Below are 19,221 nucleotides of genomic sequence, written 5' to 3'. Positions count from 1 at the left end.
ATCGTCCGACCAGAAATAATTCTCGTTTTCTTCCCTTCAGATGGCCCATTGTTGATTATTCAAAGGAGGAACGTCAATAAGATCGTTCTGATCGCATCGTTAAACACTGATTGTGTCTCGCCGCAAGCATGGAACTAAAGCTGGACGTGGTCTTGTCCTCCAGGATCAAACGAAAAAAGCCATGGCCTCGATTTTGCTGGCTTGGACAGGTACAGAAACAAAACAAAATCACCCCTGTGTCCACTGAATTGAGTTGTAGAATAGGTAGGGTTGTAAAAAGGTGTACAGTTTCCCCAAAATTACCTATTACGAGGTTAAGATGGGAAATTTTGGAAAATTTCCACTGGAATTAACTGGGAATTTAATGAAACTCTATCAGATTCAACCATAAATATTTACCATTTATTTTGTCATAAACAGGCATCCATTTAAAATTGATAGCTGTTCTTGCAAATTCACTCCTGGTGTTGCAGGAGAAGGAATGCGTCTTCCTGTTCGACGACAAACGGATCAGCGAGATCAACATGGTGTCCGGTCGTACCAAGAAGAAGACCCCAAAACTCCATCCTTTGCTCAACAATGTAGTGACGATGGCACCGTCCCGCAATGGCAAGTTTAAATGTCAGGAGTCAAAAGTGTCCATTACTTCACATAAAACATTCAATGTCCTTTTTGTGTTGTTTCCCAGGGATGTGGTTTTGTGGACTTTTAACCTCGGGTGAGCTCTTTTTATGGAACAAAGACAACGACTTGTTGAGGACTGTCACAGCGGTCCCTGAAGTCATTCAAATAATTACTGCAATCCAAGGTGGGCCCCCAGCACTATTTGGACTGAGTGATTTTGTTTTAGACTTTAATTGTCTTGTAAATGTGACACGGGATTGTGTACATGTTAGATGCATGGTGTTGGTGCATGACAAACCCGTTTTGCAGGAGGGCGTCCGTTATGGGGGTTTCACTGTACTTTTCAAATTCTTGTTTCTAAGGTGATGTTCAAATATTTTGAGATGATGAATTTTATGTTTTCATAAGCTGTTAGCTATAGTAAAGACAGGTATTATTGCAGGGGTACATAATGATGTGGTGGTGAGTGTCTTATAATCCTATATATCATTGACACATAGTTTTAATGCTTTTTATTTTATTTTTTATTTATTTGCAGGTAATTCTACCCTGATATCTGTCCACGTATCAGATGATGGGACGCGTGTGCTGTTGGTCACTACACTGGGGCAAGCACTCCTGTGGGAATGTACAGACATGGAGGATTTGACTTTGGTGTGCGATGGCTCAGTAAAAGGACACTGGGCACAACTGCAGCTGCCTCAAGACACCTCTCTACCCACTTTGAAGGACAAAGAAGCATCCCAGTGCAGCATCTTTGTGGGAAGCCAGGTGTCACGCTTCACTGCAATCCATTGTCCCTGAGGTTAGTTTGTGTACCCAATTATGTACAGTAACCGCTATGCTTGAATTTCAGACTATGGGTGATGTCTGCTTATCGGCCTTTGTATTCACATCTGGGAAGAAGCTTATCATCACCTGCCTCAAAATTCAATGGCTGGATCAGCATGTGCACTTTGGGTAAGTGTGCATTCATAGTTTTAACTAGGGGTGGGAATCTTTTTCCAAACAGGGGTCATTTCAGACAGCATGGTGGGGTAATGATTAGCACGTTTGCGTTACTGCTGAGTGGTCCCGGCTTTGAATATCAAGTCAAGTCAAATTTATTTGTATACACCTTAATCACATAAATAGAAGTAGAAAAAAAGTTCAGTTGGGGGGTCGGATTTCAGCAATTGTGTAAGTTGCTTAAAAATGGGTGAAGTCCTTCCCTATAGACATCAGGATTCCAACCCCAAAATACAAAGCAAAATTTCGAATTTTTTCATCACGTGCAGTTGACACACAAATACATGATGAGAACACTAGCAAAGGGCTACAATAAGTCACTCACTTTGTTCCCTAAAGTTACACATACAACACTTGTACTATATGTATGGCTTGTCCCAACGTACAATAATTAATTACACTTTGGAAAACTTGAGGATTGTCCCACAATGGACAGCAGCTTGTTAAACATCCTATATATATCACAATATCACATTTCTTTGATTAGCTCTTTGGGATACAGCATCCAGTGGGCCACCAAGACGTACCTCATGTCACGTCTCACCCCACCCTGCCAAGCCGTCAAGTCCAGAGGGGCGTTGGTGGTTGACTTCTCTCCTGACGGACAACTGCTAGCCATCGCGCTGAACCAGCGGCAGCCCAAGGTGAGCGTCTACGTGTTCTCCGTCTCATCTTGTGCATTTGAGATCACTCTGTGATGTAAAATTGTTTTTCAATCTAGGCTACGCAGGTTCTGTTTGTGAGCACACAAAATTTTGTCTCTGTGTCAAGCGGTCTTGGAAGGTGTGGATGTAAAACGGAGCAGATTCCTCCTAAATACACAAGGTGGACAAATGGTAATGGAAGTTGTTGTGATTATGCACATAACTTACAAGCTTTTTTTCTGTTTACATTTTTTTTGCTTTAGGTCATACTGGGTAGGCAGTCTAAGTTGGTCACATGACAGCCTTTTCCTGGCCTGCGTTCTGAAGCGAGGCGCCCTCTTGGTCCTGAGTCGTCTTGGCGGGCTCCTTTCGCTAACCAGCTCCGGTTGCAATATCGACTTTGGAGCCGCGCACTTCCTGCCCCTTCACCCACTGGTCACTTACCGGTTGGTCTTTGTTAAAATCTACTGTGTAGTTAGCCTACTCAGTTAGACACCAACAGCGGCCAGTGAGGTCAGTATAAGAAATGTGTTTTTTTTCCACCATGCAGACCTCCAACCGGAAGAGCAGAGGCCTACCTGTCCAGCTCCAGTGTGTCGGCGCGAGACGCCATGAGGCAGCGCTATTCCGTCACGTGGCACCCGCGCCTCTTGTACTGCATCGTGTCCGACGGCTACATGGCCACCGTACTGAGGGTCCTCAACAGGCCTTCTCCCGCAATGCTGGTGAAAGCTCTGTTGGATAACACCGGCAAGGACCTTCAGAAGGCCTGCCGGCTTCTGGATACATCTCAGGTACTCGAACAGGAACTTAACTGATGGTGATGTATTAAACCTCCCCGAATTCCCACTTTTTTACAGAATTACGAATGAACATGGAACAATTCCCAAATCAAAGCATACATTTTCCAAACTCTTCCACAGTACTCAACCGATTCAAACCATTTCAGAACATTAGAAGAGGTTGTTTTCTGGTTCATGTTTTGTTGGTATTGCTCACTGTAGATGTACGTGAGGACGTGTTTGGAGTCCTACCTCGATCTGGACGGCAAATCATTGACCACGAGTGGGCCTCACCGTGCGGACTCGATCATATCTGCAGCCACGCAGGAGTCCACCTTACCTTTCTTTCTTCAGGACCCGGGCACCTTCAGTGGCACCAAAGAGTTGTTCGAAAGAGTTCAGGTCTGTCCAATCTAGATTTGTGATAGATTAGAATATGATTGGCAAGGTATTCCGTCTTCATTTCAGTGGTTCGATTGAAGAAGAAAAACTCACCTATAGGGTGTTCCCCCCAAAAAATTATATCATTTGAAACATGGTTGTCTAACGAACTATATGATCTCTTCATTTTGTGTTTTGGGGTGCAAATTTTGACTCCGAAAGGCCCTAAGATGCTACGAGATGTTGTCAAAGTCGTGTCTAAATAGGAATTGGTGTCAAGGAAGTATTTTGAAATAATCAACATCAGCGTTCGCTCCTTATCCTTCTTGAATAGTTGTATTGTAATTACTGTTCTCAACTAAATTAAACGTTTCTTTCATGTTTTTCTACCAATCTGATTTTCCCAGTCCTTCTTTGAAGATGACTCCGATATCGACGGCCCTCCTCCTGGCTCACAGCTGGCGGACAGCGGACACTTGGAGTTTGCTTCCATGTTCGACACGCTCCACGCTTTGGACACAGAGACTGACCTCAATCAAGATCACGAAGAGGACATTGAGATGACCATATGTCATCTTCGGCGGGATCTCAGTAAGATCCAAAATGGAATATTGACAACGTGGGCTCTCTGCATGTCTATGGGAGGCGCAGTGGAAAACCGAGCCCACCTGCTTAAATGTACCACCTTTCGCGTGGCGCAGCTTGCTGCTCTGTTACACTTGATGCCAAACGATGCAGCTCATTCTGGCAAAAGTGACCCCTCTGGTTCTGCTTGCATCATGGAGCTCCTCAAAGCGCTTTTCTCCTTCCTCCCGTGGGATAACACTCACTTGGATGGGCCTCCTGGCCTGGGGCTGGCGGTGGAGCTTAGTCAGCGGCTGGTCCACCTGCTGCTCGCCCCGCCACCAGAGTCCCACCCAGCAAGTTGTGTCAAGAGACTATCCGACGCTGTGCTCATTCTCCAGCTTGCCTCGGAGGCCCTTGACTGCGCCTACAGCCTGCAGCAAAGAACCGTTTGGTCCTCGGTGGAGAAGGACCCTCCACTCTCTTCTTCAGATGTCTACCATGTGCCACAGCTACAGGATTACAGGGAGCACCGATGTGACCCTTTTCATCAGGTTCTGCCTTTACCCCAGCGACCGTCCAACAGGTTTGTTTTGTCTTGATCAAAACAGACAATGCGGAGCCAAAGTGACATTTTGAGCCACAGTGTTGATAACAGCAAAAATAGATCTCTTTCATTACCATTTCGGCATAAAATTGAGTGGAATGTGCTTGATATTAATTCACAAAAAGACAAATGGTGATGAAAACATATCCTCTTTGCCAATGGTAACACACTTGTCTTGCTTGTCATATTTTACGTTTGGTATTTTTATTCCAAATGGCCTCCAGACTGTTTGGAGTGTGGCAGTGGGTCTACAAGATCAGCCAGGATTATAAGGAAGGCTTGCGAGGCTTCAAGGACGACGATGGGTCGGAGGAAGGTGGCGAGGAGCAGTTGTCAATCATCATGTCCAAGATTCAAACAGCTCTGCAAGCAACCGGAGAGAGAATAGAAGAGGGTCCTGCACTGCTGAATCACACAGGTTAGAAACAACCCTTCATTTTTCTTCTTGGGTTGGACAGGTTAAAAGGCACATTAATGGGTGCTTTAGTGATTATTTGTGTTATTTGTGTTGTCTGGGTATGTACAGGTGACCAGTTTGTACATTTTTATTATGTTATTCTGGCATTGATGCGCTACTGCTGATCTTAGTGTTTTCATTGCTCTCATATTGACGGCTGTCTGATACATATGAGGTTCATATTCACATTTGTAGGAGGCCTGATTCCGATGAGTGTATCCTGTACATCCTGTTGTACCGTTGGAAAGCACAACACTGTCATTATATCATTTCCAACCATGCAGGGTTCATCCATCTTAAATATAATAATAATATTGATGATGATGATATTATTGCTTTCTCAGGTGAAGAACTATTCCTATGTGGCCTGTACCAACACAGCACTGAGATGTGGCGGACACAAATTTGGGAAGAGAGTAAAAAGAGTATGTTATTTTCATTCTCAAATGGACATAATACTTTAAAATATCGTACAAATATGTTTCTCTCTCTCTCTCTCTCTCTCTCACTTTTAGGTTGTCGTCGTAGCGCCTTCCAGGAAACGAGACTCTGTCTGGCTCTACTCTACAACCTGTTGTCCCAGTACCATCTAAAGGAAGCCGTGGAGTTGGGAGAACACATGGCCCACTTGGCGCTGCACAACGCTGGTCACCACGATAAGCATGCGACTTGCACAACAGGTCAGTCAATTCAGGTGGGCAAATGCAGCCAATTTGTCCAAGGTGCTTAGGATTGCACTTTGTGCTCTGCAGCCGACCCCCTCCTGCCGCCGAACCTTCACATCGACGCAGTTGTTGCCGTCATTCAGACTCTAGGGAGGTTCATGGCTGCCTATTTTACCAATCAGCCACTCAACATCCTGCCTGCACACCATGTGGCCGTTCTGCCGCCGTTACATCAACCTCATGGTTTGTGTTGTTAAGGTTGTCTTGACGGTCACACTAAACTCACATCAAAATGAGTGAAGCGAGTGGAGAAAAAAAAGGAAAATCAGAAAATGAAAACTTAAAAAAAATTTTTGGGAGAGAGGAAACATAAAAAAAAACACAAAAAAAGACATTAAATGACAAAACCATTACAAAGTAGTCAGTAGTCCAGTTTATATTTCTGATTGGAGCCTAAAATGCAAAGATTTTCATCTCATTTTTTTGGGATGGAAAAAAAAAAACCTTCAAAATAATGAAGCACCATTTTCATGTTTTAATTTTGATTGACAATTAAAAAAAAAAGCGAGTCACAGCAACCCAATCTCATTGATTTCCTCTTGTGGCCCAGCCTCAAATCTAGGACGCCTCGTGCCGCTGTGTCAGGAGACAACGGCTCGAGCAGTTCGCCAGCAGTACATGTCAGAGAAGTGGACCGTGGACTACGCCGTGGACCTTCTCCTGCTTGGGGGTCTGCTCCCCGAGACGGCATGGCTGGCGTACAAGCTTGGGGACTGGAAGACGTCAGCCTCTGTCAGCCTTGCTTATGTGTATTACTGTGCCGGCCACTTGGACATGACACGGTCAGTGTGTGATGGGAGTGGTTTTGTGCCCTCTTCACTTTGTTGTTTGTACCACTCGTTTTTTTTTTTAAAACAGGATCAGCAGACCGGAGCTTCACCTTCCAAAAGCTTTACTCCCCAAAAGCATTTTTCAGACAGAGTTGCAGTGTCTTGTGGACAATGACAGTGGCGAGCACAGTGATGTCAATGATACAAGATTTACAGGTTTGTGAACATTATGACACAGCCGCTTTTATCCATCAATCCACATGTCTCTTTGTTTGACTAGACCCTGTGGAAGCGCAAAACTTGGATGCGTTGCAGGGGTCCGCCCAGGAGATCCTAAAAGCATCCGTCATCGCTGGTGTTGACGTTTTAACGTCACAATTGACTTCCTTACTGGAATCAGCTAAGGACCTGTGCTCAAGCATGTCTGCTCTAGTCCACAGTGGGCTGTATTTGCCGTCCCCACCTCTGTATTGTCCTCAGCCTTCCCCGAACACTCAGGTACTCAATACAAAATAACATGTTCATGTTAGGCTGGGCTATAAAGCCTTAAAAGAAAATCTCCATTTTTTTTTTTTTTTCTCACAAGCATCAGATTTCCAATTGCGTATAATTGATCCCGCCCCCTTTGCTTGGAAAGCAAATTACATTTTTTAAAAAACAAAATTTGTCGTAGTTCCCTCAATACTCCCCTAGTGTCGACTTTTTTATCCACTGTGTATCATTCGCCTGACAAGAATATGCGTGCATCTTTCAGGATCCTGTGGGGACACCGGGACAGCTCGCAGAAGTGGCAACACGCCACAAAGTGTCTGGCGTTCTTCAGAGGATCCTGCTCCTCCTCAGGTCTGCTCGATGTTGCCACCCTGCTGCTCAGTGGTATGTCGGCAACCTGCGGCGGGCCCGTCACCTACTACACAAGGTAGAGCATCTTCGGCATTAGATGCTTTAAGGAATTAAGTGAGCCATGTTATAAAACATACAGTATTATGTTTTTCTTGAGATCAAGACGAAGTACGCCTACCCATCCTTCCCCAAAGAAGAAAAGGCTCTCCCAGAGGGCCTGATGAAGTTTGTCAGCCGTGGTGGATTCTTCAGACGGAGCCATAGCAAAACTCTACAGCCTGATTGCAGTCAAACTATTAGTAAGACACCACTCAATATGCCGTGAGCCAGTGGTTCTCAACCTGATGTTTAATTTGCAAGAAAATATGCTGTATGATTTAAGAGTGGACATACCTACAAGTACACATGTCAGTTATTTATAATTGATTGCAGGAGGGTTTGCTTGGAAAAATTTAAGGGCTGAATGCAAAGGACGCCAGATCTACTTTCTGTTCCTTACTTAATTTTCCTAAAGTCTGTTTTAGGGAGCTGTGTGGTTTATGTTGGATGCTTCATGTCAGGGATCAGCTTTCTGTTGCCTGCAGGAGGTTTCAGGCTGCCAGAATGCAACAGGTATGACGACAATGTTGAATTGGGGGTAATTATCTTTTAACTGTGCAAGGCTTGAACATTTTGTTTGCTTTTTATTTTGTGTGTCCTCAAAGGACCCTGATAATTCACAAGTGCATTCATCCTGCATTGATGCACTTCTTTGGGTCACTCGCTATCTGCCTTTCTCTCACTTCCTGAACACGGAGGAAATCCTGCAGGACCTCCTCCTCAGCCTGTTGGCTGAATTGCCCCCGCTGGCCTTGGTGAAATGTCTTTTTCATCTGTTTCCTCCCCCAGACATGGGAAAACGATAAGTAAACTCACATTTTGTTGCTCTTCCTCTCTAGGTGGCAGACACCCTGGTACTTGCCTTCCCAGAGAAGGAAGAGTCAGTCAGAGTCTCCCTGAGGGAGAAGTACAACTCACTGCTGGAGGGCTTGAAGCAATGCAGTGTCTTTGGTACAATTTCATATGTGTTGATATTACCAACACTTGATTAAGTAAATCCATTTTGCCTTTAAAAATAAAGCTTCAAGATTTGTGGTTGTAGTTTGCTTGTGTTCAACTGTACCGCGTCTTACAATTTTGGAATGTACAAAAGTGATAATACATTTTTTTTGCAGTTTTAAATGAACATAATCCAACTACAACTACAATGACAAAATGTCACACATTTAAAATATGACATGAGGCGTTTCTTCAACTGTAGAACTGCTTTCATGAAACCTCACAAAGTAGCCAATGAATGTAGAAAGGGAGCCTTAAACAGTTTTCTCTCCTCCAGAGGAGGGCAAAGAGCCAGACAGCAAGCCCATGAAGGCTCTGATTCAAGAGAAACTCAGGCAGAGGAGAAAGCACCTAGGCCGCTTGCTGAGGCACCTGGCCCCCCTGGAGCTTCGGCTGTGGGAGAAAGACGAAGACGACAAACACGAGGCGGCCACTCTGAGGCCATGCTCACCAGTCGCAAGTGTGAGCGCCAGCACTGTAACCGACTGCGTTGATGGAGAAAGATCGGAGGCCACCTCTGAAGCTGTCTTACCTGATCCTCACATCTCATCCATACCCAGGTAGCCAGTGGCATGAACGCAGGGGTGTCAAACTCATTTAGACTGCAGGCCACATTGTTGTTTTTACTTCCTATGACAAGATTGTAATAATAAAAATAATCTGTAATCGTAAAAGGGATTAATCACCCCGCAAGAGAATCAACAGATTTTCTGTGGTGTTGATTTATTGTGTTGTCTTTCGACAGGGAGGTAAAAGTGAAAGCAACGGGGACTGCTGTTGCCACTCAGAAGGCGATCGAGGATGTAGTGCCACACTCACTTCCAGTCATTGGCACCTGGGAGTTTGAGCTAGAGGATGATGAGTATCTCACCTTCCTCGAGCTTTTCCTCAGCTACATGTTGGAGAAAGAGAATAGCGACGGGAGCGAGCTTCCCTTGCTCAAGTCCTTTCACTCCGCTCTGCGAGACAAGGAGCTGCACTCGCTCACCTTTGACGTGCTCACCACGATTCACCGCCGCCAAAGAAATGGGCAGCTCCCGGCCAGGAAACACCGTGGCAACGAGCTCCCGGTCTTCAGACCCGGATGCTGCCACAGGCCGGCGAAGGGCGGTACGACCCCCGAGTCGCAGACTTCAGCAGCCTTGAATGGTGCTTGTGAAGCCAAAAGTAACTTATTTGCGTCTGCGCTGTCGGAGCTTCGGACAGAGAGGCAGATGGGTTTGTTTAGTCTTCGAAATCAGAAGAGAGGCTCCGGTTCTGACGGTAACCAAAGTGCCTTGGCGTTTGCCTCCTCAACTACTGCGGAAGCCATCGTAGAACTTCAACAGGTCCCGGATCCTAAATTAGAGGCCCGCTTTCCAGTGCTGGGCAGGCTGCTGCAGTGGATGCTGCGCTGGGCTGACAAGAGGGTGCTCCTTGGGCACACTGGCAAGAAGAAGAAGCCAAAGGGAGAAGGAATGTGCGAGGATGGGATAGTCATCCGCGTCAAAACTTCTGCGCCAGCGCTGCTCACTTCGCTGAGCCTGCTGGAGCGCAGGTTCATACATCTGCTCCAGCCAGGCTGCCCGGAAGCACGATGGGCCATCACCCCGTTGCTGCAATCGGAGGCGGACACGAGACTGCAGAGGCATAGCACTGTTGAGACCAGCCGCCCTAGATCGGCTCACACTCCAGTTGCTGGTCTGGATCACATCGTAGATCAAGGAGAACTGTCTATGTGAGTATTTATTTTTCAGGTTTGATTTTTTTCAGAAATGCTTCCCTTGTGTGTCGCGTATCAGAAACCGCCACTGTGTACTATGTACAGTATTAATTACCATATTAGAAATGAGCCTTGATTCAACTTTTGTGGCTCACCATGACTTGGATGACTAAGAATTTTCACGGAGATACGATAGTTTTTTTCATACCTGTGTATGCTCTTGTAGTTGTTCTCACGTAGACGAACCAGAAGAGTTGAAGTCTGACAGGATGTCTCTCCCTGATGAGCCAGATGAACTCAACTTGACCGCTCCGATCCCGAGCTCACCATCGCAGCGACCGTGTTTTGATGATTTGGATGTCACGCCAGAAAAAGAAGGCACGATGTCCCAGTCAGTACGTCAGCTGCAATAAATCATCTTAAGTGAACGTCAACATGTTTTTGTCACAGGCAAAAGCAGCGATGACCGCATGGAGCATTCGTCGTCTCTCTCCAACGGGATCATGTCTGATAACCTTTGCTCGCCTCAAGCGGTCAATATCAATCTTTCACTCTGGCTATTATACACTGCGGTTTGCATTTATAAACAAATGTCTGTGTTATCGTCTTTTCAGAGTTTAAAGCTTGAAGAACTGATTGAGACGTCCAGCTCAACATCTGCGTGAGTTCTGAATCTCAGTTGATTCTGCATGTGAATAACAATTTAGAAACTTTTGCATTAAAGGTCCTGGCTTTGTCAAGTTTTATATCTCATAAAATAACAACGCTGCAGTGATAGCATATTTATTGCATCACTTGTTTTGTTGTCCAATCTTCAGTCAGGTGGAAAACCATCCAGTGATCCTGGCACCGGATGGTCCAGTCCCACAAATTCCTCCCTCCGTCCAGCCTCAGGCATCGCTTCACACCGAGCTCCCCCATCCGAGAGCAAATCTGTACCCCAAAACATCGTTAGACCATGCAGGTTCTCAACCTCTCACCACAACAGCTGGCGCACCCGCTCTGGATCATTTTGGCCCAGACCAACCACCCTCACTTCAGGCTCCGCCAATGAGACAGCGTCTGGGTGAAGATTTGTACCGACTGGTCCAGGTAACACTTCCTGATTTGCCTCCATAGATGCATTGACGCTTACCTGCTGATTGAACTGTTGGCCCTGTGTTGCAGAACATCAACTACATGAGCCTGATGGATGTTTTGGGAGCTTCATTTTCCAATCTGCAACTTGCCCAGCAGAATTCCTATTTAGCTCAATCCAATATGACCCCCCATTGTGTGCCTTCACCTTACATGACCAATGTGCCACCTCAACATTATCCCCAACCTGCGCAAAACCCTTCAGTGTCTCAATCACAAATACACGTGCCTGACCAACACTCGAGCAACCCCCCATATGCCTACCAGACTCCCACACATAGCACACACGGACCTCATCACGTCAGCAATGTTGCCTATGCCAGTCATGACGCAGGAGGAATCTATCAGGTGTGTTATTACTTGATACATACCCAGCTAGGTTTTGGCGTGGTGTTGGATTTCTGCCTTGCTGTGTGAAGTTTCCTTGTTGTTCTTTGTTTGAGGGATTTCACATACTCATGTTGATCCAGGTGGAAATGTACATCTCGTAGGCCACCCACTGTCACCCACAAATTTGTCTAGGGGTAGCACCTGACAAATTACAAACAAAAATCTGCCTAATTTTGAGATACATGTTTATCATGAGTTGATACAAAAAAACTTCTAGAAACCATGCTACAAAAGGTAGACGTGAAGCATTTTGGTTCAATAGGTGTATTTTTACCATTTGTGGGTGTCCTTGGATGATTTTATCCTCGGGATTTTTAGCCAATTGCGTCCGAATGTGAATATTTATCTATGTACCCTGCAATTGATAAACCCGTTCAGGGTTAACCCCGCTCCTCGCAAAGTGACATTCAATCCACTTCAGATCACGGCAACCCAAATCACCAAAATGTTGACGCTCCTAGCCCTTGGGCTGTGTTTTATGTGTAGGTTGTCTCGTCAGCATGGCTATTTGTTCACACAACGTTCGTGTGTTTAACGAAACACAAACAACGCACTATGAGTTGATTGGGATCGGGCGATAAAAATGATCAAGGAACTATTTATGTCCGTGTTATGGTGCAGAGCTGCGTGTGTAATTACGCTCTGCGAACTTTACCGTAATTTGTCCAGTTTAAAAAAAGAAACTCTTCTGTGGTTTTCCCATAAGCGTTTCAGTTGATTCCATTTTTACATTCGTGCTGTAACGTGCATTTCATTTCGTCCACACACCCGCGGTCGTGTTGAAGACGTCATTCAATGTGGGATACGTCATAGTGTGAGCGCATCTGTCTGTTTAAAAGATGACGCGTGATGACGCTCTGTTTGTTTCTTGTTATTTTCACACGACTGATTGAATCTGTACTACTTTGTCCCATTTGTGCTTCAATGGAGCTACACGTCTTCCTTTATTAGCACTCATTTTAATACGTTCTTTCTTGTCTTATTTCTCTTTTTCAGGAATTTCCCCCCCTCTCTGTGCAGGCCGAGTCAACGGACATTCACTTTCAGGAAAGCATTAGGTTTATCCCATCCAGCGAAGGGCTTCTGATCACCTCAAACACTAATACGATAGCGCCCTCTATTGGTAATATTAATGCAAACCCGTCCTCTCAAAAATCGGGCCTCAAGTTACTCCAGCTGCAAGGTGGTAGGAAGAGAGACAAGAAAAAGACAAAAGGCGCGTCTTCGACTCCAAAAAGACTTCTTCGGTTTAGCCACAGCACTCAAACTGAGTCTCCTTCTACAAGGAGCTTTCGTCCCCAGAATCCCACATCTGATGTGACACATGGCCTTCGTCTTCTGCACCTGCAGCCTGGTGCACAAGGACACATCAATCTCCCTAAAACACATTCAACACCTCTTCCCAAGCATTTCTTTCTCCCCGCAGTGCCGCTGGGTGAAACGCCCAAACTTCAGCTTCTACATATAGACCCCAAACCGACAAGGGTGAGTATTTTCTACTCAGAGGTTCAGAAATGTACTCAAGTACAAAAGGAAACAGTGCAAAATAATGAATCTACTGTGAAGAGGGAAAACTTATTGAAGACGCCGCCAAATCAAATGTCCAGTTTTACAAACTGATTAACAGATAATTAGCTAATGATAACACCCAGCAATTTTTTTAGATTAGAACTTTTAACAGAATTGAGTAGTCGGCTAGAATAACCACTTGGGGCAATTGTGTTGTGTCTTGAGTCAGCCTTACCAAAAAAAAAAAAAAAAAAAAAAACATCTGGCATTTAATTTTTTTCCGCAGATGTCCACCCCGGCACCTCGCTCGTCTCAAAAAGCTCGCCTCATCTCCCTGGAGGAATTGGCTGGTTTAGTGGCAGGGAGGCGCAACTCGGAAGAAGCTCGGCTGCAGCTGCTCAGAGTCAACGACTCTGCCGAAGCACAGCGAGGGGCTACACCTTCCTCCAGCTCCAGCAAGAGGCACAATATTATCAACTGTAATCCTGACGACCCTTTTTTCATCATAGCCATTTGACTGACTGTGTGATTATAGGCAGAAGAGACGAGAGAGGGCACTGAGGACAAATCTGCCAAGTGAGCAGCCCATCATCACCGCACAAGAGGTAGATCATTTTTAAAAATTCAAACAATGCAAACATTCTTGTTAATTTTTTTTTTTTTCTTAGCCCAAAGTTGACCAAGAGGAAATCACCACTGCACGGAATGCTTCCATTCAAAGTGAGCCGCACACAATATGATAAAATGTACATTTATGGTTGGGCTAACTGTCATGAAGTCTTTGTGTTTCTACTGTTGTCAGCCACCATTCCAAGTCCCTCAGGATCCAGCCGCTCTGTTTCGAATGGTCGCACATTATTAGACAGGACGAGAACGACTTCAGCCGAGCTCCATGCCTTCGCCTCCACGTGTAAAAGACCCCCAGAGTGCCTCGATGCTTTCACCAACACGGAGCCAAGTAAGCCTTTTGGTTCTCCCCTATTACAGTATCAGCTTTCATAGACTCCATCTAACCTGTGACCCAAATGAGGACGAGCGCTCTCGAAAATGGTTAGAGGGATTTTCAGACGGCGATGAGAAAGCATCTTGCTGTTTATTTTTTTCCCCGGCTTTCAGAATATTCTCCCATGCTTGTGGACAAAGCAGTGTCAGTCCAAGCCTCACTATTAGCCACCACTTCTACAGGCAAGTCAAAAGAACACACTCCGGAGAAACTGTACAGAGAGAGCCCTCAAGACGCAAATGTTATCCCGCCTTTACAAGAGAGGAAGAATTTGGTAAGATTGCAGTGTTGAGACACACACTATCGAATGCAGGAATGTCAGTGGCTGGTTGCAACAGTGAAACCACAATAATGTCTGAGTGTAGAAAAAGATCAAAAATGGTCAGGTCATATCACGATCTGGTTCACACCCGATACAGGAGGGGAACTTTCATTAATTTTCAATGCCTGAAACAACTAAAAGTACATTTTTTTTCAGCAAAAGAAATAACAAAAAAAAAAAAAAATGTTGTTTCATTTTAGAGCAGATATCGAGCCAATTTTCATGTTTTCTTGAGATTATAATGCCCTAAATCACTGAAATTCTTGCATTAATAGCTATGACATTTTAATGTCAAAAACAGGGGCATTCGGACATGTCATGTTTTGTTTTCTGTCTGTTAGTCACATGATACACTTTTAGTGGTAACAGGCATTAAAATGAACAAGGTCTTCTAACACCGGTCACACTTTATTTATTTATTTTTTTTCCATGACTCTTGTTCTCTGCAGGGAAAATATTTTGTTTGACATCTAAGATCCAGTGAAATAAACAAAAAGCAAATGCCACATGGCCATTTTTGTCATCTCTGCCAGGATCAGCGCGGCCGCAACTTCCTGAGCGTCGTAGACATCGAAGAGGGAACGCAGCATCGGGATTTGCCCCCTGCCAGCTCCAGGATGAAAGAAGCTTCTTCCATCCCTACTGTGCTCACGCCTGCTCAGCTTCACATGCTCGCCACTTCCGGCATTAATAGTGCTCACCATGCCGATCAGAAGATTCCCACAACTGTCACTCAAACAGGTCTGGATTTGAGAATGTCATCATGGGTTCAACCAATCATTCCCAACCACTGCTGCAACACATTGAAATGATCCATTCTCACTTCATTGGTTTGAAAATGATTATTTATCAGTCTATGCCCGAGACTTATTTTGCCAGGCGAAACAACTAACTGTTCCTCCACTAGGTGGAATAACATATAGTACATAAGAAACCTGTATATCCGTTATCATTCATAAAATACTGATTTTTGTGGTCAAAGGAGAAATTAAACCCGTATCTCAAGGCACCGTTGCATTTGTGTTCATATTCTAGATCGCAAGAGCACAACCGAGCCCAACAGGGAGCCAGAAAGAGTCGACTCTGAGAATGTAAACGATGGGGAGGTTTATAAAGCCATTCGGACAAGAAGAAGAGAGAGACCTCACAACTTGGAACCAGAGAGCCTCTACTCTGAGGAACGACTTGACTCTGAGCTCACGATAGCCATGAAGACACCGAGAAGAAAGAGACCTTCCCACAGGGAGCCAGAGAGAGTCTCTCCGCATTACAGTGAAGATTCAACAGACTCCGAGCTTTCTACATCCATCAGGACCCCAAGACTTGACGAACCTCGCAACCATCCGTCTGAAATCGCCGCGGTCTGGTTCTCGTCCCACCTCTCCAAACTGGATTCACAGCTGGCTGCGCTGCAGAACATCGCCGACTGTCTGGAGAAGGACCTGCCTCAGTCCAGAATTCCAAAGAAGGTATTTTAGCCTTGTGTATTCATCCTATTCCGATTTTCAAACGGGAATGTGGTCGCATTTTATGTTTGTGTAGCCGTACAAGCCACAGCAAGTCTCCCCAGTCTCACCTCCGAATGTGAAGCCCGCAGTACGAAAAACAGTGAGACTGTTTCTCCCAGCGGAAGAGCCCAAAACACAGCCAAAACACACTCCCATCGGTGTGAGAAAGCCCATCATCGAAACCAGTAAGTTTGTTTGTTTTTAACCCTCTTCTCAATGTCAACGTCATAAATCGGCTAACGAATGCGGTCAATGTCGCCTTTGGTTTCCCAAAAGGTAACAAAACATAAATGGAGCGTTGAAAATAAACCTCTTTCATAATAATTTGCATTTTAATCACCAAAAAAGGAGCCGCGCCGCCTCCGCCTCAGGCCGCACCAAAACATGACATCCGCCAGGTTGAAGAGGACGAGAAACAAGATGCGTTTCCAAATGTCGATCACAATCCCGACCGAAAGCTGTTGGCTGTGCATCCGACTTCTTCCTCTCAGCTTTGTCATGGCCACCAGAGCCTTCCAAGTAAATTCACCTCATTCACGCAGCGGCCAAAAACTGCACTTGTGGTCGTTTTAGTACCCGTTGTCCATTCGCGACCATGAATTCTTGTTATCTTATTGTAATATTTTATTCCTCCAACAGAGCAACTGTCAACCGTAACATTGGAAACGTTTGACGAGTAAGTGCATTTTCATCGGACAGTAACACATTTTGAAAATCCTCTTGGTTTGGGGGGATTTTATTAGCCTTTTGGTTCACACCTGTTCATTAACTCACATTTTAACTGTTCCGTCGTCCCGCGTGCGCATGTGTGTGTGTGTGTGTGACCTCCAGGACTCCTGATGAGAGTCTGGATCACACGGGGTTGTCTGATACAGCGGAGATCCTTGAGGGTTTGGTGCGAGAAGGTTATATATCCCAGAATGACCTGGACGCGTCTTTATCCAACGCGCTCGACAGCGGGTACAGGTCTTACTCAATTATGCATGACTTGTCAGTATCGCGAAGCTGAAAGACGACGTGGCTCTCGCGAAGCAGGAAAGAGCAGCAAGAACCGAGTCTGCAGATTTCCCCGGCGCGTGCCGTCCATGACGAGGATGACGAGAGACGGGAGTTGAAGATTTGGATGAGACGCAAGCAGAGGGAGAGACACTCTGTGTATCAAAAACAGAAAGCCAGCCTGCGCGAGAGGGAGATCAAACCTTTTACCAGAACACCGGTCGGATCATTCATCGGGGCAAGAATTTTTCCACCAGGTTAGATCCATGTCGTTGCTCATCTGTGCTCTTCTTCTTTGCAGAAATCCACCAGCCAAGTGACCAGTGGGCGAAAGACACAAGAAAAGCAAAAGTAAGAACTTTTTTTTAAAAGGTGACATATTATGGTAAGTTGACTTTATAACAAATAGTCGTCTTCTTGAGTTTGTGGCCGCTCATCATGTGTGCAATGATACCACCTAGTACTCAAGCGGAACAGTTAATCAGATTCAAACCAACATCGCAGTGCAGCGGGTGTAAAGTCAGATGGGCGTGTGTTTGTGCGACGCACATTTGTAGTTTACAAACATGATTCTCATTTTCTTTACCGTGGCAGGTCCTTGCTTTTGAAACGATTCAACCAGAGGCTCCGCGACGCCAGGTTGTTGGCAGATCAACTTCGCACCAGCCCCTTGCCTGGCACTCATAGTTTAGTCAATGATGCTCCGGCCGTAAGATCCTCCTCCGCTCTGGCCACGGCTGGCAATCACAGGTACTTTTTTTTTTTTTTTTCCCCAGCAGTAAAATCTACACCTCTGTCTCATGTGTGAGCGAGACCCTCAGAAATTTGCGAATTGTCTTGAACGATCTTGCCTGCATTTGATGACATTCAAATCTTATGTTTGGGTTTTACAGGAAAGAGAAAAGTCTGAACTATCCCTCAAGCCAAACGCACACCCAGCGTCGTCCTTGCACTACCGAAGCAACTGGAGGACCTTCAGAGGACAGGGGGAGGCCTGAACTCCAGCAAAGGCCAGGTAGCAATACCACACTGACAATCCAACAATAGCATGACAATCCATTCAATGCTTTTGCATCATTTTTCCACATTTCTTAATGTTATGGCCACCTTATTCTAAAATGAACTGAATTCACTTTACCTTAAAATTCTTCACTTCACTTGAATGTTTGACGTTCTCTCTCAATATCAGGGACCTCTCTGTTGAAGGAGCGTCCAGTCACCTCCGCCACTGCCCTCGAGGACCAGCATATGACCCAGCAGGGCGTCAATCTGTTACTGTCTGAATTAATAGACGAGGAGGACAGCGGCACCAGAGCGGGTGTGCCAGGTATGGAGTGGCTAGACAAACTGTCGGAGAGCGGCGGCAGCCTCAGCGAGGTCGACTGGACGGCTATCGAGAGGATGGCGGCCATGGCACAGACCTGATTGCCTGCATCTCAGGCAAAATTTAACACTGAAGGGAATTTATGTGCCTTCTCAAGAAGTTACGAGTCATCGATTGGGCACTTATTATTTTAATTTTTAATTTTTGCTTTGTGTTGCTCGCACAAATTTTACTTGCACATCAGCTTCAGAACTAAATCGCAGCAACAAACACGTCAACAACATCCAGCCACTGTCAGTTTAGGTTTTTACCTGCAGTGAACACTTTGCCATCTTATTTTATTTCCTGATAATGGGGCCTAAGAAATTGAATGCGAAGATGAAGAAGCGCGATGCTGTCCTTTGAGCTTCATGGCAAAGACTATGAATACTTATATGTACATGTGATTTCTCACTTTTTAATTTTGTTAGTTTAGTGCATTGAATTTGGAGAGAAAAAATGAAGTCAATCCCTTCTGCAGTAAGGTTGTAACATAAAATGTGGGGGGAAAGTGAAGCTCTGCGAATACTGTCTGGATGCACTCATATGTGCACTATTTTTTAAAACTGTAGTTGTGTGCCACATTTCTGCTTGAATTTTTCTAGTTCCTCACTTTTGTACACACTGTCTTAGATACATTTCACTTTTAATAATTGAAAAGTCTTTTGAAAGGGAACACATTGAAAATGTACTTTATTTTGGGACAGGTAAGGTAAAAAGTCTTGGCATTAAAAGTGTAACACACATTGAACTTTGTGCTTACTCTTTGAATGATTGCAAATGTAAAT

General features: G+C 45.1%; 1 protein-coding gene and 1 long non-coding RNA gene across 6 annotated transcripts in view; one reads left to right on the top strand and one right to left on the bottom strand.

The window, feature by feature from the left end:
- The window catches only part of cplane1 (ciliogenesis and planar polarity effector 1), a 47,121-nt gene extending 27,937 nt beyond the window's left edge, over positions 1-19,184 (top strand). For 4 of the 5 annotated variants that reach the window (XM_019887037.1, XM_019887034.1, XM_019887036.1 and 1 more), the window contains exons 4-49: positions 41-209; positions 474-609; positions 689-808; positions 1,163-1,395; positions 1,481-1,584; positions 2,120-2,276; positions 2,354-2,457; positions 2,540-2,722; positions 2,827-3,070; positions 3,281-3,460; positions 3,847-4,589; positions 4,835-5,028; positions 5,412-5,492; positions 5,583-5,747; positions 5,820-5,975; positions 6,343-6,574; positions 6,651-6,778; positions 6,843-7,060; positions 7,317-7,481; positions 7,563-7,704; positions 7,920-8,017; positions 8,110-8,259; positions 8,344-8,455; positions 8,781-9,063; positions 9,249-10,220; positions 10,432-10,583; positions 10,656-10,866; positions 11,024-11,297; positions 11,373-11,690; positions 12,729-13,217; positions 13,528-13,703; positions 13,777-13,846; positions 13,910-13,961; positions 14,044-14,199; positions 14,358-14,518; positions 15,100-15,307; positions 15,602-16,035; positions 16,109-16,259; positions 16,423-16,593; positions 16,714-16,750; positions 16,906-17,034; positions 17,110-17,290; positions 17,372-17,421; positions 17,665-17,820; positions 17,964-18,085; positions 18,260-19,184. In XM_019887037.1, the coding sequence (XP_019742596.1) occupies positions 129-209; positions 474-609; positions 689-808; positions 1,163-1,395; positions 1,481-1,584; positions 2,120-2,276; positions 2,354-2,457; positions 2,540-2,722; positions 2,827-3,070; positions 3,281-3,460; positions 3,847-4,589; positions 4,835-5,028; positions 5,412-5,492; positions 5,583-5,747; positions 5,820-5,975; positions 6,343-6,574; positions 6,651-6,778; positions 6,843-7,060; positions 7,317-7,481; positions 7,563-7,704; positions 7,920-8,017; positions 8,110-8,259; positions 8,344-8,455; positions 8,781-9,063; positions 9,249-10,220; positions 10,432-10,583; positions 10,656-10,866; positions 11,024-11,297; positions 11,373-11,690; positions 12,729-13,217; positions 13,528-13,703; positions 13,777-13,846; positions 13,910-13,961; positions 14,044-14,199; positions 14,358-14,518; positions 15,100-15,307; positions 15,602-16,035; positions 16,109-16,259; positions 16,423-16,593; positions 16,714-16,750; positions 16,906-17,034; positions 17,110-17,290; positions 17,372-17,421; positions 17,665-17,820; positions 17,964-18,085; positions 18,260-18,495 (9,315 nt within the window). In that variant the 5' untranslated portion in view covers positions 41-128 and the 3' untranslated portion in view covers positions 18,496-19,184. The remainder of the gene's footprint in view (positions 1-40; positions 210-473; positions 610-688; positions 809-1,162; positions 1,396-1,480; positions 1,585-2,119; positions 2,277-2,353; positions 2,458-2,539; positions 2,723-2,826; positions 3,071-3,280; positions 3,461-3,846; positions 4,590-4,834; positions 5,029-5,411; positions 5,493-5,582; positions 5,748-5,819; positions 5,976-6,342; positions 6,575-6,650; positions 6,779-6,842; positions 7,061-7,316; positions 7,482-7,562; positions 7,705-7,919; positions 8,018-8,109; positions 8,260-8,343; positions 8,456-8,780; positions 9,064-9,248; positions 10,221-10,431; positions 10,584-10,655; positions 10,867-11,023; positions 11,298-11,372; positions 11,691-12,728; positions 13,218-13,527; positions 13,704-13,776; positions 13,847-13,909; positions 13,962-14,043; positions 14,200-14,357; positions 14,519-15,099; positions 15,308-15,601; positions 16,036-16,108; positions 16,260-16,422; positions 16,594-16,713; positions 16,751-16,905; positions 17,035-17,109; positions 17,291-17,371; positions 17,422-17,664; positions 17,821-17,963; positions 18,086-18,259) is intronic. The other variant, XM_019887038.1, reaches the window with a different exon arrangement.
- Positions 10,536-12,497, bottom strand: LOC109526063 (uncharacterized). Its single transcript, XR_002170266.1, has 3 exons — positions 12,388-12,497; positions 11,714-11,873; positions 10,536-10,609 (listed from the first exon to the last, which is right to left on the bottom strand). It is a non-coding gene; the product is annotated as an uncharacterized LOC109526063 (long non-coding RNA).
- Positions 19,185-19,221: the final 37 nt, after the last annotated feature.

The sequence above is a fragment of the Hippocampus comes genome, unplaced genomic scaffold, assembly GCF_001891065.2.
Source record: "Hippocampus comes isolate QL1 unplaced genomic scaffold, H_comes_QL1_v1.1 scaffold54, whole genome shotgun sequence".
NCBI classification, from domain to species: Eukaryota; Metazoa; Chordata; class Actinopteri; order Syngnathiformes; family Syngnathidae; genus Hippocampus; species Hippocampus comes.
This window is presented reverse-complemented; position numbering and strand designations above follow the sequence as displayed.